The sequence below is a fragment of the Schistocerca serialis genome, chromosome 5 (genome assembly GCF_023864345.2).
Source record: "Schistocerca serialis cubense isolate TAMUIC-IGC-003099 chromosome 5, iqSchSeri2.2, whole genome shotgun sequence".
NCBI classification, from domain to species: domain Eukaryota; kingdom Metazoa; phylum Arthropoda; class Insecta; order Orthoptera; family Acrididae; genus Schistocerca; species Schistocerca serialis.
The window spans coordinates 503703451-503716516 of NC_064642.1; the positions used below are offsets into that span (position 1 = coordinate 503703451).

A 13066-nucleotide genomic window follows, 5' to 3' on the forward strand; every position below is an offset into this window, starting at 1 on the left:
ATGTGTAAATTTAGGTAGAAGTCTGTTGACATTTCATTGTATTTATTTTTGTCTTACTGTGAAACTTGTAAGCTCTGGGGAAAAGCCAAAAGAATTGTTATTTGCATTGACTAGCAACGATAATAGCAGTGCTTGTGCATTGTAACATCTTTGGGTAGGGAGTTGCACGGAGCGTGAGGAGAGAGGGAGATAGGTTCCAGTGCTTGTAGTGTGCGGAAGTGTGGTGTTAACACTCTCGCAGTAGAGTGTACCATTTCGGCGGCATCATGTATGCGTGCCAGCCAGATGTTTAGTAGCAGGAATAAGGACAGTGGATGAGCAGAAGAGGTTGTATTAATTATGATTGCCCACTCCTGTAATTAACTGTGCTCCACAAGATGCTACCGTCTTCAACAACAGCAGCAATTCCAGCAACACAGATTCATCGTCAGCTCTGAGTTTCATCGTATGCACAGCACTGAAGTAAGACTGTTCATTGGTAGAAAGTATTAATGGCTAACCCAACAGCACAACTGAATGTGATTTGATTAATAAAATTTATTTAAATAATAATCAGTTAAACTAAGAAAAAAAGGTGACAACCTTCAGTTGCCACATCAGTGTTTAACAATACATGTTTTTCTTTCCCGTCATCTTGTACAGGATTTTGGATGTAAATTGCCACAGTGGGCTGTGGGCTGGTGACTGTTAATTATTTCCTTTTCGTTCATTAGTGTAACTTCTGAATTCATGATCTGTGGTATACCCCTTTTCTGTCCAGTGTTGTTCCTGAGTGAATGCACAAAATAACTTTCATTTTTACAAATTGTAACCCTTTTCAGTTTAATTACATTTTAATTTTAGTAGACTTTTGCACCAGAAGGGTCTGTTGTACACTTTCCTCCTACTTATCAGTATTATTTCTTTGGGAAAGATAGCCTTATCCAATTAGGCATACACGCAATCCACTGTCATATTTTATATTGCAAGTAGGATAGGTCAGTTAGTAAGGGGGAGGTTACAAGCTCTCCCATGAAACTTGCAGAATCCACAAAAGGCAAAGGTCTTGGGTTTGAGTCACGGTCCAACACACAGTTTTAATGTGCTAGTAATTTCATATCAGTACACACTCCACTGCAGAGTGAAAATTTCCCTCTGGAAACATCCCCCAGGCTGTTGCAAAGCCATGTCTCTACAATATCCTTTCTTCCAGGAGTGCTAGTTCTGCAAGTTTTGCATGAGATCTTCTGTGAAGTTTGGAAGGTAGAAGACAAGGTATTGGTGGAAGTGAAGCTGCAAAGATGGGTCATGAGTCGTGTTTGGGTAGCTCAGTTGGTAGAGCATTTGCCCATGAAAGGCAAAGGTCCTGACTTCGAGTCTCAGTCCAGCACACAGTTTTAATCCACCAGGAGGTTTTATATCAATTAACACTCCACTGCAGAGTGAAAATTTTGTTCTGGAAACAACCCCCAGGCTGTGGAAAGCCATGTCTCCGCAATATCCTTTCTTCCAGGAGTGCTAGTTCTGCAAGTTTTGCAGGAGAGCTTCTGTGAAGTTTGGAAGGTAAGAGATGAGGTACTGGCAGAAGTGAAGCTGTGAGGACATCTTGTGAGTCATGCTTGGGTAGCACAATTGGCAGAGCATTTGCCCGCGAAATGCAGAGTTCCTGAGTCCGTGTGTTGATGTTGCACAAAGTTTTAATCCACAAGGAAGTTTCCTGTTGTGATGAAGCAAGCTGGGATGATTTTACTTCCCCTCTTGTTTTCCCATCTGCCTCCTTAAAATTCATTTTATTCTTAACTAATTACCATTAACATATATGAGTATAATGTGCATTTTCATAAAAGAGATCGGTTGGCCTTCACTTTTAAAGAAACCAGATCTAAATTTGTGCTTTGTTTTATGTATGTAATTGATTTTCTAATTTAGTTCGATTATACCTAGTTAGTATCTTTTGTTATAGGATGAAATCAGTAATTGTTTCATAACTTAAAATCTATTGTTGACTTATAAACAAATATAAATTCCATAATAATTATAAACATTTGGAAGACAAAACACTAGCATTCTTTAAGTATTTATTTGGCTCTAATTGAAAACATTTTAACAAAGTCAGCCCCTAATTAATTCCAAAGAAATTAAAAGTTTTGTCAAAAGTATTGTTTGCGTAACAATATTTGTTAATTTCATGATTCAAACAAATAATTCATCTTAACCCTCTCAGTAGGAGAAACTGTTAAAAAGAACCAATTTTATGATGTATTCAGTTAATTTAATGAGTTAAGTTTTAATTGTAATTTCTGTAAATTAAGCTTTGGACAATGTGTAGTCTCAATACCTATTATTGTGAGGATATATAAAGACCCAATTTTTGGTCCCGAGACACTCAGTCCATGGCCAAGTTTCAGACAAGAACATGTGTTGGTTGGAACAAGAACAACAATGCATCAAATTAACTGTGAAATAAGCGTAACACAATTATGCCGTGTGTTAAAACAGTGACAGTGTTTGTTCAATACATAACGCAATGGTGTTTGCTTGCAAACTATTAGTGAGGCTTATCGAAAGATAAACAATAGTGCACTGGCCATATTAAATGTGTATATGGGCAGTTGGGAACTGTGAAAGTAAACAACTGTGAAATGCAAATGTGCACCTATTAGCTAATCATTTAAAGTAGTCCATGCTTGACTTCTACTCCCCATTTTTCATCCAATATAGCAATGCAGTACGTCAACACTGAGAACAATAAACAAAGAAATAAAGCAGGCAAACCATCACAATATCAGCTCACACTCTGTTGCAGAGTGAAAATTTCATTCTTGAAGTATAACTCTTGATTTCCAAGTAAAGAAGGAAGCAGTTGAAGACATGGAACTGCACGATATGCAGGTACTAGAAACAATTATCCACTAGATGCAAGTAGACACTCTGAATATACATGCGTAGCATAAGCTCATCTGAATGTTGATGTCATGACTCTGTGAAACTTGAACTCCTCTCCAGATGGAACCTAAGACAGAACTGTCACACTTGTTCCTTGCAGCTGTATTTCATAACCACTACGTGGCCATGGTGCCTTGCAACTGTAGGGAGGTGTGGCACAAGCTTCATTGGAATGGCAGCGTCAATGACGATATTTGTAGTGGTTGACTGTTGGTCTGATGCAATCATTGACTGACAACACTATAATGTGAAAGTAAAATTTTGTCAGATGCCCTGACTAAAAATTTTAAGAAGTGTTGGTGTTATATAAAATCAGTAAACAGATTGGAATCATGTACAGGGGGGGGGGGGGGGGGGGAGAACGAAAAATTTTCTAACCTGACAAATAAAAAATGACAGAAATTTCATAATACCAATTTGTTTTTCAATATAACACCTGTGTACACTAATGTATTTGTGGGCATGTTCAGATAACTTCTGCAAACCATTTAAATAAAAGTCTTCAATTTCAAGTCCAACCAAGTGTTCACTGCATCATCGTTGTTAAACTGTACTCCTTTGAGGTCCTTTTTTTAGGTTTGAGAAAGGATAAACGTCTGATGGAGCCAAATCTAGGGAATATGACAGATGATGTAACAATATGAACCTGCAATCATGCAGGGTTTCCAAGGTTGTGAGGGCTTTGTGTGCTACTGGATTGCCCTGATGCAAAAGCACTCCATGCATCAATTTTCCACACGTTTTTTTCTTTATCTCTTCTCTCAAATGGTGCAGGAGGGTGTAACAGTATGATGCATTGACAGTTACACCCTTCTGCAAGTAATCCACCATAATTACCCTTTCTGCATCCCAGAAGACTCATACCATCACCGTACCGGCTGATTTTTACACCCGGAATTTCTTTCGGGTTGGGGATGAAGGATGTTTCCATTGTTTTGACTGTTGTTTTGTCTCAGGATCAAAGTGGTGAACCCGCCATACCCCATATACATTGCAAGACAGCTGTCTTCATCCACTTCAAATTGATGGACGATTTCTTCACAGCACTGCACAACTCCTGTCTCTGATCTGCATTCAAGTCTTTCGGGATCCACTGAGATGAAACTTTCTGCATTCCCAAAATATCCACAACAATGTCATAAGCACACCCAAGGGATATTCCAAATGTGGTTTCAATGTGCTTCAATGTTGTCTGATGGTCCTGCAAAATTGTATCGTGAATTGCAGTCACTATTTCACCAGTGGCTATGGTGACAGGTCTCCCACTCCTTGGCACATCTTCTGTACTCATTCTTCCACATTTGAAGTTGGACACCCAGTTTTTCACTGTTGCATAAGACAGAGAACTGTCCTTAAGTGCATTCCACATGTCCTCTGCAATTTTCTTGGGTGTCATTCCCTTCCAATGAAGATATTCAATCACAGCACAGTTCTTGATTCTCTTGATATTCACCATTTTGCTTACACTATGGCCTAGCAGCAAAACTATCGAAGCTGGAGCTACAGAATTTGAGTTGCTTACCCACAAAGGGTTACCATAAAAGTAGGTGTTGTTGTTTGTGCGAGACATTGTGGTAAGTATCTCAAGCTAGAAACTTTTTGACTGTCCCTTGTACTCTGTCACTCAATTATCCTACAGGCACTGAAAAAGAATCATATCTCCTGTGCCCTGTCTCTCCAGTCACCTACCACCTCCCACATACACACTAAGGAACACTCATTTGGTGACAAAGTACCATCCAGGACTGGAGCAACTGAATCACATTCTCTGTCAGGGCTTTGCATTCCTCTCATTGTGCCTGAAATAAAAAATATCCTCTCCCTATTCTTCCACCCTCTCTGACAGTGGTATTCTTCCACCCATTGAGCCTACACAGTATCCATGTCTGTCCTTGTTCCATCATATCCCTGCATCATCTACCCCAGTCCTGTTACGGGCATCTCCTACCACATCACTGGCAAGCATACCTGTGAAAACAACCATCTGATCTACAAACTAAGCTGCAGCCATTGTGCCACATTCTGTTTGGGCATGGCACCTAACAGGCTGTCTGTCTGCATGAATGGCCACCATAAAACTGTGGCTAAGAAACAGCTTGATCACCCAGTTGCTGAACATGATGCTCAACATGCTTCACCTTAATGACTGATTCACATCCAGCATTGTCTGGATTCTTCGTACCAACACCAGCTTTTCTGAATTACACATGTGAGAACTCTCCATACAACATATTCAATGTTTCCCAAACCCCCTGACCTCAACCTTTACTAGTCCCTGTTCCATACCCACTTATCCACTTCTCCTGTTCTACTCCCGCACTATACACTCCGTCTATTCCACCAGTGCTCTCACTAGTCTTTTCCCCTCATATACTTCTTTCTTCTTCCCCTCTTTTTCCACCTCCCCCCCCCCCCCCCCCCCCCGCCCCCAATCTGCCAATCCCAGTACAGCCTTCTAACACAGCACCTAACATCCCTATCCTCTCCCCACCCTATCCCATCCCATCCATGCACACTCCCAAAGGCAGCTCAGTATCTTCCCCATGCCTACCCCCACCTTGCTAACCACCCCCATCCCTACCCAATGCCTCCTCTTTATCCCACGCCCCCACCCCAGTAGATTGTTGTTAATCTTAGATCATGAGGATATGATTAGAATAATTACTGCAGGCACAGACATATTCATACACTCATTCTTCCTGCACTCCCTACATGAATGGAACAGCAAGAAACCACAATAACTGATATTATGGGACATACTCTCTGCCATGCACCTCACAGTGATTTCCAGAGTATATATGTAGATGAAATGAGATGTAGATGTAGATATGATTGCAGCTAGAGGTCCAGAGCCAGGAACTGTGGCCATGTGTGCGTGAGTTGTGCTTGTGTGAATACTTGTGTATTTTCTGTTTTCGAAGAAAGAGCATGTCGGAAACCTTAATATTTTAGCAGTATTTTTCTTTGTTCTTGGCTGTGACTCAGCACCTCCTCTATGTGGTGAGTAGCAATCTAGCATTTTCATATTGTTGTTATTCCACCCAGGCCTTTCCATTGTTTGGTTTAATTCTGCACACATATGAACATGAGCATAGTTAACATGCAGTTCAGCTGGAATTTGTCTTAGCTGCAATGCGCAGTGGCAGCTTAAGAAGTAATTCTTAACTGTTGGGTCATATGATAAGTGGTATTCTACAGAGAAAGTACTACTATTTGGATGTGAATGATGATTGGTTTTCTGTGGGCTTCACAGCAACATTAAGCAACACAGTTCAAAATCCAGTTGTAAGTGTTTTAGTGTATGCTTGAATAAGCTTGAACAGTAGATCAGCATATTCATCAGCTGATATAATTGCAACATTGGCAATGTCTACAGCAGTTGTTGCATGTAATGTTGGAATGATGTGAGTTCATTGTGTAACTTCTGACACCCTTTCTGTTTCTTCTTGCACTTGCAGATATAAACCCACCACAGTACTTGAAGTATTTAGAACCCACTGCTCTTCAGACAGGTATATTTCTCAGATAAACTAGACAGCGTAACACACAAAGTCAGACACATAAAGACTGCAATTAAAGAGGGAGTGAGACAGAGACAGACAGATTAGTGTCAATCTTTGGGTTCATACATAACTTTAGGTAACTAATAACAACATGTTTTATAAATATTTCCTCAAAATTCTTGCATTGTTCTTTTCTGAATTCTTGCCTTCTCTTCCCATTGTATTTACTTTTTTATCACTTTTTGTACCTAATATCAAAAACTGAAAATTAATTCCAGATGAACTGCAATGTAGTCACCCACAATAAAAGGCACACAAAAAATTTTCAAGTAGGCCACACTTCCTTTCAAGTGTTCACAGTAGAATTTACATTCTACTACAAAGACCCTTAAGATTTGCAATTGAATGAGTTCAGTTGCAACTTGATGAGAAACTTAAAACTGCAATTGTTTGTTTGTTTTGAGTAATCTTCATGTCACTATTTTCCGATATTGTATCCTCAGATTAACAAAAACACAAATTGAAGACAAGTAACAAAGCTTAAAATGGACATGTAAAAAAAAAAAAAAAAATTTTACAGTATAATTATTATTAGATATTTTTATATATGTTTTGGGTATAGTTGATATGATTTGTTTAATATACCCTACCACAAAATGTTGAAGCCATTTAAATAACTTGTTGCGAGCTATTAATAAGGAAATAGATTTTTCTATAAGTAATACAGTGGCATATCCAATACTGGAGTTTTGCTGTCTAGTAAATGTCACATATTTTTGCATTTCTCTTCCTGGCATCTATCTCTCTTTGAATTTTTAAATTTTTTCTTTATAACTGAGTATATGATATTATTATGGCATTTAATAATATCTGAAATATTCTTGTGCACAACAATTGAACAATTGGTTACCCTGTGTTTTGTATTCTATTATTCCACTCCAAAGGTTAATGGAGGACACTGATAAGAAATGGTCTTCTAAAAATATTTAATTGCATAGGCAAGTTCAATTGGTCACTTTCCAAGCTTCTGAAATGAGTGGGTTATTTCAAAAGATAAAATACCGTCAGTACCTTTCAGTTTTTTCTACTTTTTGCTATTACTTTGCTTACTTATTTATTTATGTATGTATTAAGTTGTTTGTACCTTGTCATTTTTAGCATTCTCTGTCCTGATGTCAGTGTCATTAAATTTTTAAAATTATTTCTGAATTGAATGAAATTGTTCTAGATTCCAACACCAGTTATGCCATCTACATTTTGAATAATTTTGAAACAAATCCATATCAGATTTGGAAAGATGCTCAGTTTCCCTCTTTCCCTGATTATGAATTAAGAAGACGGATGAGAGATGCTGAGGTAATTTGTTGAGTTATCTTAACTTTGTGTAATAATAATATTCATCTTAGAAAAAATAGTTAAAACACAGTTTGATGTCAACATAGTTACACTAATCTGCCGCTTATAATATAGAATGCCTTGTGATGTAACGAAATTCCGTTTGGTAAACACAGTAATTTGAGTGACTTTACATTTTAAAATTATGTTCTGATTAATTATGCTCTGATTCCCTGCTGCAAGATCCCAAGTTTTTAAATTTTTTATTGACTTTTCATTACATTAAGAAATTAACACACTCTAACATTTCTCAATTTGTGTTTCTTTTATGGTCAATGACATTGATTCTCTCCAACAAACTCAAGAAGTATGAATAGTTAGAATTACACTGCAACGCATCTCAGCTTTACACAGACTACATTTTACCATTAATTTGTATTCTTAAATATAAGAAACTTTAATGCTTCACCACCTGTTTTTCATCCACTGATTCATCTTGCAAAAAAATTTTAGGGACCAAAACGACTGCAGCTAGAAGCTGTAAGCAACAGGAAGTCGCTACAAATTTTTCTTCCATTGACATTACCAACAGTCGCTCTTATATTTTTTTGTTCATCAGAGAATAACAGTCCTTCATTTGGACAGGTAAGCCCTTTTAGAGAATGTGTTTAGTCATGCAGAATTATGTGAATTTTTAATTTACAGACACTAAAGCATTGAAATTGTATTGTTTGTGAAAAGATTGAGAAATATGTATTTGAAATCTTAAATATTAAAAATCTCTTACCCACAATAAATGTTTCTTATACTTTTCTCTGGCAGTGCTTTAACTTCTTGTTAGTTTATGTAATGCCAACTGTCTTCACCCATCTCCCCTATGAAATATCCAATTACTTTCTTTTTCTTTGTCAAAATATGACTTGATAGGCAGATCAGATTAAATCTTTGATTATTTGAATTTTATATCTGTCTTTTTTAACTGTCTGGGGAAGTATTTTTTCTCTTTTATAAAAATTATAAGAAAATAATGCAACCATGTTCAATTTTATGAGTGGTCTCTGAAAATATGTAATAATATACACATGAGTCCTTTCAAGAGGAAAATTTCATAATGTTCTCTTTGTAAATTTATATGTTTCTGGGTAATTTGTAACTAAATTTGTTTAAAGTAAGTTTGTTGTAGTAATTTCTTTAATCTCCTTAGGCAGTTTGTTGTGTGATTTTATTCCATGTTATGAAATGCTGTTTCAAGTTTTTTATATATTATTTCATGGTAAATGCAAGTTCATACTAGATCTTGTTACATGGTCATGGACAGAGCTGTTGAGGAAGTAATTATCAAGTCTTTTTTTTATACGATTAAATGACTGGTAAATGTACTCTTATGGTGTAGTTAAAATTTCTCATATTTTGAACAGAATTTTACTATGAGCCCAATTACTATTTAGGGTTATTATACTTATGTCCCTTTTCTGTGGTTTCAAATATGTGTTCAGGGCCAGTTTAAGGTCCAAGTAACCCTCTTGGGACATCGAGATGAGAGGGGCAGCAGAGGTGCCACAGTGGGAAGTTTCTATACATGGCAAACCACTATTCATGGCAGCCACTTCGTGCACCAAGCACCCAAATGCAAGCTTTGTTTTCAGGACATACCACAATGTGTAGTGGAAACTGACAGGAGTGAAACAGTACCAGCTAAAAGAGGGGGAGGGGACATCAAATGAAAAGTTGCTTGTGTGAAGTTCCTTAAGTGGCTCTTTCTGTGTTCATATTTTGTGCATTTGTTCCCTAGAAAAGAATTCTGTGGATGAAAATGGAGTGTATGTGTGAACAGTATGTAACAGAAAAGAACTAACCATTATACACTGATGGTTGGACTCTTATGGACATACTGATGACATTCTCTTTGTAAGTGTCTGTGTGTGTCCACACTACTTTAGCTGAGGAGTACTATTCCTTCATAGAAATTTTATTATGCAGTCTGTGGGGTTACTGTCTACATTTATGTTGATGTCATCTTCCCTTTTTGGACTGAAATTCATGGTAACTATTACATTAAATCGAACAGTATTTATTAAACACAAATAAATGTTATGTTTCAACAGATTAAAATTGTCTGTGAAACCAAACAATAATAGATTTTACAGGAATAATATGAGCAATCATTCCTGATGGAAACTGAGATGAGCCAGAGCACTACTACTCCATTATCCAGGCATATGGAAATTATGATACTAAGCATAGTTCCACTTAAATCATACTGTGATGGAAACCATACAGCCATCAGCTAAAACATTATCCAGCACATGGCTAAATTTGGCAAGTAAACAGCAATGGTGGTCATAGCTCACTTGCAGAGGAAAATCAGATACTAGCAACTGAAGTGATCTAGCTGCTTGGCAGACTTATTTTGCCTGCTACAGAAGTTCATCTGACTGACCTGCAGTGTCATCTGCTTTCCCGCTGCAGATGCCCTCACTAGACATGTATGATGATATGCATATTGATATGCTTGTAGCTTCCATTTGCACATTTGGCGGGGTCACTAAACGTGACATTTATTTTCTTTATGTTCAATGTAAGTTTATTGCGGATCAACAAATTGTTAATTGCTGGAGGGTTTCATTTGCATTATTTCTCAGGAATACTCTTGTTTTCTCAGTATGTAACTATAATGTTGTAATCAGCAAAGAGAACTTCTTTTCCTGTGACTAACACTACTGAAAAAGACATTCATATGTATCAAAAACAGTATTGTGGAAGTCCCACATTAATGTATTTGCATTCTATAGGTGTTTCACTAAAATATTGCCTTATTTGAGGTTTGTGTTACCTCTATACTGTATGTCCTATCTGTTATGTATGACTAGAACCAGTTGTTAGCTACACCTCTTATTCATAAGCTTATTTAGTAGGATCTTACGGCCAGTAGGATCAGAAACCTGGGACATATCTAGGAATATGCCTGTGTCACACTGATCCTTGTCAACAATATTAAGTACCACTTTTGTAAACTAAAAAATGGCAGATTCTGCACTTCTGAACCTGCTGTGTAATGCACTTTAGAAAATTTTGTTCATTCAAGTAAGTCAGTTAGCTATTTGTCATAACTGATTTTATTATTTTTGGGAAGGATGATAACAGGGAGCTGGGCCTGTACTTTTGTACATATTTTTCATTATGTTTCTTTAGCAGAGGAACAACTCTTTCTTGTTTTAAATACTCTGGTAAGTTTAATAATGACTCATTTATTAAGCTTATTGACAGAACTTGTGTGCTCTTCATACATTTGTTCAGTATACAGATTAGTATGTCATCTAGGCCTGCTAACTTTTTATTTTTAGTATTTGTACTCTTCTGCTAATATCATGCTCTGTGGTTGGTAATAAAATAATGTACGTTTTGCATAATTATTTATGGTTGCTGTACATATTTGGGATTTTTGTTGTCTTTCTCTGCAATACTTGGAAAAATCCTCATTTTCAAAGTTTGCCTTGTGGTTTGTATCATTGATTACTCTATTTTTGTCCCTTATCCTTATGTTGTTATGTCTTTGTTTGTCTTTCCCTCTTGTAATCCTTCCAGATGTATCCATGGACAGTGCCATACTATCAGTGTGCTTCATTACATCTCTTTCCCTTACTGTATGTAGTTATGTTTTTGTTTGTCTCTATCTTTTATAATCCCACCAGGCATTTCAATGGATGATGCTGTTCAGTTGATAAGTCTCACTATATATACATACAGTTGGATCATTGCAAACAGTGAACAACATATCATTTTTGGCTGGCAAGTCAGATGGGCCCTTCAGCCAGCTGATTTCAGGCCATGTGGCTACAGACCCTGAGCAACATCCATTTGCTAGCTCATGTATTCCTCTCTGCAGCCAATTGGAGTATCAACAATGACTCTGCACTATGCTTTTTATGCTAGGACTTAATGTTATGACTGGACCTTCTTGAGATCTGAGTATATTACCATCCACTTATGACTATTAACCCTTTCAGACCCTCTGGCTACAATTGTGTACTTTTGTGTATTACCTGCAACAAAGATATTTTTCTTCCATGGAAACCCTGTGTACACATTTGTGAATGTTCAGTCTTTCCCCCATCCACAAGTGCTTCTACTTGTTGGGCATAACTATAAAAGTATCAACAAGTGAATGTAGTGATATTCAGCAGTTTGTGGGCACCAGAATAAGCAGAAGTGGTTTGTTAGTTATATTCCACTGTATAACTCATTATTGTTATTGTTACTTTGCATGGCAATTATTGAATGGTCAGTTTATTTATTTCAATAGTGAACATTTCAAAATTAATTATTTTAGTTTGTAGAAAGAAGCCAAGCGTACAAACTACATTTTGAAAATTGGTACATATATGTGTATAAAATTTGCATCAAAAATCATTAAAAAATCGCCTAAGAGCATTAGAACACAAGAAAGAAAATAAAATTCCTTCCTTCAGAAAAAAAATTTGGTCTGAAAGGGTTAACTTGTACTTATTCAGTCTGTTGTACCATTTAGCTATCATACTAATTCCAGCTTCACTCATGAGCGGTTTCCATTGCCGTAATTGAAGTTGTCCTTCTGCCAACTGAAAATTTGTAGTCCTAGACAAAGCATAGGGTCATTTGTTCTGTATTTCAGTATAATCAACAAGTGTTAATAATTGTCTTTTGCTCTCTAACTCAGGGATTACAAAACTCTCCATTTCAGACAACTGAAAATCTAGGATTGAATAACAACAATGTTATGAAAAGGATAGAGTGCTATGGTGGAGACACTGCATCACAGACAAGCACAACAATAAGACTGATAAAGGAAAAGCTTATTTGTTTATCAGACTTTTTGTGCCTGTCTCTGACTCATCATCTCTACCTTATGGTGGACAGCAACCTATCCTCTTCATAATGTTATCAAAACTCTCCATTTTCTATTTTTTTATTACATGGCAGACTGGTATGCTTTATTTTTTGTATTATAAATTATTCTGTCATTACAGGATTGTTTTGCATCTAGCCCAAGAACAGCATGGAAAGAAAGAAGAAGAAGACTACACAGATGAAGAATGGGATTGCATTAAATATGTTATTTTACTAGTTGCACAAGGATTGCCCCACCAAAGTATAAGAGCAGAGTAGGATTTCTGCAGTGAAAAGAGAACAGCAAAAATATACAGAAGAAAAAGGGAGCAAGAAGTAAGAATGAAGACAAAGCAGATGGAAGAGCACTGTCACTCAAATGAAAGAAGGAAAATCTACAAGAAATTAACAGAAATGAGCTAAGAACACAGACCATA

At 36.8% G+C, this 13066-nt stretch overlaps 1 protein-coding gene across 1 annotated transcript in view; it reads left to right on the forward strand.

Moving 5' to 3' along the window:
- The window catches only part of LOC126481474 (alpha-L-iduronidase), a 247787-nt gene that overhangs the window by 198647 nt on the left and 36074 nt on the right, over positions 1-13066 (forward strand). Inside the window, exons 11-12 of the mRNA XM_050105252.1 lie at positions 7657-7784; positions 8277-8408. Of these exons, the coding sequence (XP_049961209.1) occupies positions 7657-7784; positions 8277-8408 (260 nt within the window). The remainder of the gene's footprint in view (positions 1-7656; positions 7785-8276; positions 8409-13066) is intronic.